The sequence below is a fragment of the Watersipora subatra genome, chromosome 3, assembly GCF_963576615.1.
Source record: "Watersipora subatra chromosome 3, tzWatSuba1.1, whole genome shotgun sequence".
Classification (NCBI taxonomy): Eukaryota; Metazoa; Bryozoa; class Gymnolaemata; order Cheilostomatida; family Watersiporidae; genus Watersipora; species Watersipora subatra.
In genome coordinates, this window is record NC_088710.1 from 34,507,249 (window position 1) to 34,512,652 (window position 5,404).

Below are 5,404 nucleotides of genomic sequence, written 5' to 3' on the forward strand. Positions count from 1 at the left end.
TTTTTAAAATCAGAAATAATCTTAAAGTAGTTGACAACTTCTCGGTAAATGAGCACGAGAAAAAAGCAGATAGACGTTGGAAAGTCCGTCCCTTCGTTGAATAGATAAGAACTGCTTGCACACAGGTAGCTGGGGGAAACAAAGTGAGCATTGATGAGCAGATGATATCTTTCACCGGAAGATGTCCAGCTAGGCAATACGTGCAAAAACTTTGTGCTAGCAATTCCTAGTGGCATGGTACTAGACTTCGAAATATATCAGGGTGAAAATACATTTAAAGATTACAAGCTTGACGATGGTTCGGGTGGGCAAGGAGTAGGAGCGGTCCTGCGGCTCACTAAAGATGTGGTGCAAGGAAGTCATGTATTCTGTGACAGATTCTTTACTACCATACCTTTGATAGATTACTTGGCCAAAAAGGACATATCCCTAACGGGGACTATTAGCCTCAAGAATGTTCCAGTAACGTTTTCAGCAGATAAAGTCATGAAGAAGAAAGATAGAGGAGCCATGGAGCAATTTGTCTCTGCAAACCAGAAAGACGAGCAGATCAGCATCATAAAGTGGTTTGACAACAAGAGCATTCTTATTGCTTCTTCTTTACATGGCTTAGAACCAAGAGATGAGTGCCGGAGATGGTGCAAAAAGACTAAGTCATTTCTTACTGTGCCTCGACCAGCTGCCGTTCGAGAATACAATAAATCAATGGGAGGAGTAGACTTATGTGATCAGATGGTTTCATACCATCGGTTTACGGCACGATCAAAGCGGTGGCCGATCCGAGTTATTATGCATCTTACAGATGTAGCTGTGAACAACTGTTGGCTAGAATACAGAAGGAACAACACAGGTTCCAAAATAATGCAGCTGTATGACTACCGTTTTTTGCTAGGAGAGCAACTTATTGATGATGCTTGGTATTCCAGCAGCTCTAGTGATGATCCTGATGACACTCCACGTCAATACCGTCAAGTCGTACCTCTCCCAACACAAAAAAGTCGAGAAAAAGGCGCAAAACATTTACCTATGGCAATGAGATTAAAAAACGGTGCGCGTTGCCGAAGAGAAGGTTGCAAATTCAAAACAAGTGTGAAATGTGTGCACTGTAATGTTTTCCTCTGCACGGTGCCGGACAGAAACTGTTTTCTGGACTTTCATAATTAAATGACACTTGGACTTTGCAGGAGTTTCACTCCTAGTCTTATAAGCTGTGTGCATGCTTTATAGTAGAGTGCCAGTACTATTGTACAAAATACAATTGTCATAATTACTTGCTCAACCTATTTTATTATCAAGTACATGTCAAAATTTTGCAGATACCCAAGTCCAGCCCCAACGTCCCTGGGAGGGACGTTTTATAATGTTTCAAATAAAATAAATAAAACAAAATTGACAAAATATTTGTTCTAAGTGCTACTTAGACACTGCATACACCAAGTTTCATCATTGCAGCACAATTAAGTTGTCCTCGGGCCTCAAAGGGATATATTCGGTATTTGAACATTGAATACAATCACTAGCAACTATTAAATTCGTAGGTGGAGCATTCAGTCACAGTTATGCAATCAGTTTAAATCAAGACTTATTTGTTTAGTTTAATATATAAAAACAAAGTTATTGATTTTTATATTGCGATGTGATTGGCTTTTGTGGGTGATTCTGCTACCTTAACCAGCCAGTGTGACATTCTTACTGATTTTTAATGATTTCACTAGTTTGATAATGTCTTGGAATTCACACAAAGACAATATTTTTATTGTTTCAGCAAAAGTGAGTGTGCTTTATTTGAGTTGAAAGACTTGCTGCAGAATTAAAGCATCTTCACTGTTACAGTAGTCAAAAAGATTCTGATTAAAAGAGTTACTATGGCTCTTATATCTACCCTGAAGCTGTGCTCATCTGTGGCAGAGGAGATGCTAAACATACTAAAGTCGAACAATTATTTGGTACTTATATATTCTTACTTACAGTATTGTGTAGTTCGATCTGTTAATGAACTAATTTATGACTAGGGCAACTATCACAGGTGTAAGCACTATGTTCTATATAAAAATATTGCCTTCTACCATTTTTCACCGTTGCTGCCACTTGCACTAGTTTTTTTGAATTCGGCCATTTAGAAAATTTTAAAATTATTTGAGCAAAGTAGAAGAAAGTTAAATGAAAGAAAGCTGTGGTCATAACCACTCTTTTACAGATACTGCAAGATCAAGTAAAACCTCAAATCTCGCAAGTTAAAAGGTACGTTGTATGCCAAGACAAATATTTGCTAAAATAGTCATTGATATCTCAAAAAATTCAGATGTCAAAGGGATGGTAAGTCGAGGTTTAATTGTATGTTTATATGCATGTGGAATTGAAACACTTTCTGCCATACCTGTTTTCCTGCCAAGATTGTATTGTCATTGTCAAAATTAAAAACTTTAAAGGTTGACTTGCAACAAAATTCACATTACAGTTATTTGGTATCAAAAGATTCACCATGTCTTACTCTGTTGTGTTGTAAATGCCAAATATGTGGAAATGTGATTACAAGCTCTTAAAAGCTCAAAAACGAAAAGCCGCTGTAGATTGGAATCTCCTTATTTCGATGGCGTAGCCATGAAATTTGGTTATCGTCTTGTCACGTATGTTCTCCCGTGAATTGAAAGGCCAATAAAAAGCTCAATATAAAACTTTTTATAGTACTAGTTTATGACAAACACTTCGGGTTTTACTGAAGACCCCGCATCAAATATAGATGCTCGCTACTTTACAGTTTTGTTTCGGCCTGGTCTAATCGGCAAGTCGTAATCTGATCATGTGACCCAATACTTCGCAAATAATTTCTGCAGCACTTTTTAATAATCACAAGTGACCAACAGGCTCGGCATGATTATCAGACAAAGATATGTACTCTTTCGAGCTAAGGCTAAAAATTAAACTAATTTTTACGGTAAGTTGTAAGATATCACTCCTAAAAGTGACAGCATTACGATGACGATAAAATAGACGCGTAAGAACAATAGACATAGTTTTACTGAATGCGTGAAGTATATTTGTGAAAATATTTCGACGAATAAGGTTGCAAGAAAGTAAACAGAAACCATCTCTCACAACTACATCACATTTGAGCCGTTTTGGAAAGGGAATCCAAACTACGGCGGTCTCATGTGGCTGCGATTTTCTGTTTTTCTTTTAGCTTTTAAGAGCTTGTAATCACCTTTCCAAATATTTTGCACCTACAACACAACAGAGTAAGACATGGTGAATCTTTTCATATCATATAACTGTAATGTGAATTTTGTTGCAAGTCAACCTTTAACAAATGCAAAACTGTGAGAAATAAGCAAATTTGTGTAATTAGTCTAACCCAACCAGGTAACGCAGGAGCCTACAGTATGCTAGCGCAACAAATAACCCACACAAGACATCAACAACAAAAATGAATCTCAGAGATAACCGATGTGCCGTTAGAAAAAGGAAGCACAGAAACTGTCCGGTCATTGCTCTTCACAAGATGTGAAGATCTGGAACATCAGGTCTGCATGGAAGTTGTCTGACCAATGCAATAAAAATTGTAGAAAAATAGAACAAAAAGTGTGGGTAAACAAAATTTAATATCATCAGTATCATACATCAATAGAACAGTATATTCCAGCAGTTACCTCTGCAATATTCTGCAAAGCAATGATCTTAACAAAGTAACAAGCACAGAAAAAGAGCAATTATGATAAATATAGGGTGTGACACTAACACAGACTTTACAGCTTATGATGGCTTTGGCCACAGCGACGTATTATATATAGCGCATACTGGAAGCTCGTTATTGTGCTTTTCTAGAAAGTCTTCTAACAATGACAGCAAGTGAGATAGTTCTGATGTGAACTGGTGTAGATAATACCAGTATTTACGGCATCCCAATTTCTCTCATTTGTATAATGTGTGTGTATACATATATACCATATGACTAGTCATTGCATAAAATTATGCGTTGAAGGTGGTGTCTGTCTTACTGATTACAAATCATTGTACCTGTTGTATAACTAACCACTTAAAATAATCAACACATCCAATAACCTTCTTGAATCTGCCATGGTTTGCTCTCTAGGATATAAATACTGCAAATTGCATGTTTATGTTCATTTGTGTGCACAAGACTAAACTGTAACCTTCTCTGGACCTCTACTAACATTAGCTGGCTAGCAATCTTTTACATTGCACTAGTGACAATCGATCATTGCAATAAACTGGGTTGCAAGCCTTCTAAATTGCACCAGCTTTCACAATGTATCAGCAACCATCATTTTCAATAAGTGACTGGGTAGGCAACCTTTTTTATTGCACCAGCAAAGGCCTCATCTGACACCGATTGGCAATCTTCTATATTGTTTATAATATGGCGAGATCTCTCCCAAGGGCTGGACAGCCTGGTTGCACCAGCAGGGCAGTTGTGTCTCCATTAGCTACTTCCACAGGTAAGGACTCAAAAGAGAGGATATTTTCCCTTTGAAACTAGCAGCAAATTTAGAGTTGCAAGCCCCTCTAAACATAAGATCAAAGATTAGACGGCCCATTAAATAGCCCCTTCAACTAAATCCCCTTTATTTCCAATTACTTTTGACACAAAGCAAGGATATTATAAATTGAAATGGTTTTAACTGCAGTCAATGCTATGTAATTTAACCTTTCAAAATTAATATATGATCAAGTAACTCTAAATATTGAAATGTCGTACAAGATGTTCGTAAATGAGTAGCATTTTTGTTAAGAATTATTTCCTCGTTCATGTTGTTAGTTTTAATAGAACGATCTAGTCTCAAAATTTAACAGAATTTGACGACAACAAAAATTTATTATAAATAGATGAGATGTTGCTATTGCAATTATAACAAACGAGCCATCAGACAGTTTCATAAGATTTCCTTAGCTCAATTTGTCTGTTGTTTCTTGAATGTGCAAAGATGGGTGAATATACTGATAGAGCAAAAGATGCGTTCATTTCTAGAGTAAAATGTAGCTCTCGTCATAAAGGTTTTGTGGTCACGGTATACAGTATATATGGTAGAGAAAAAATCGTTCTCATCAGAAATCATGCTACGACCACTGTAAGTCGACAATATATTACTCCAAGTCAACAATATACCACTTTAATCAACAATGAAGATGATGCACTATGCATTCTCAATATTTTATCGCTATTTATTATTTTTCGAACCAAGTACTCGCAACATAGGAATGAGAAAGGAATACACAGGTTGAAGCGAGTTAAAGATGAAAGGAGATTTCTGATACAAAAGAAAAAAGTTTCTACCGTATACCGCGACTGCAAGACTATTCTGATGGGAACTACATTTTCCCTCTAACACTCACGCCTTCTACCCTTGAATGGATATTTCGACGATACCATGGTCGGTTTGGTTTA

The 5,404-nt window shown here is 36.8% G+C and overlaps 1 protein-coding gene across 1 annotated transcript; it reads left to right on the forward strand.

The window, feature by feature from the left end:
• The first annotated feature begins 234 nt into the window (after positions 1 to 234).
• Positions 235 to 1,164, forward strand: LOC137390540 (piggyBac transposable element-derived protein 3-like). The gene has a single exon (XM_068076868.1). The coding sequence runs from the start codon at positions 235 to 237 to the stop codon at positions 1,162 to 1,164; it is 930 nt and encodes a 309-aa protein (XP_067932969.1).
• Positions 1,165 to 5,404: the final 4,240 nt, after the last annotated feature.

What these genes read in the sequence shown, in the direction of transcription:
- LOC137390540 (XM_068076868.1), top strand. Translation starts at nt 235, where the DNA reads ATGGTACTAGACTTCGAAATATATCAGGGTGAAAATACATTTAAAGAT.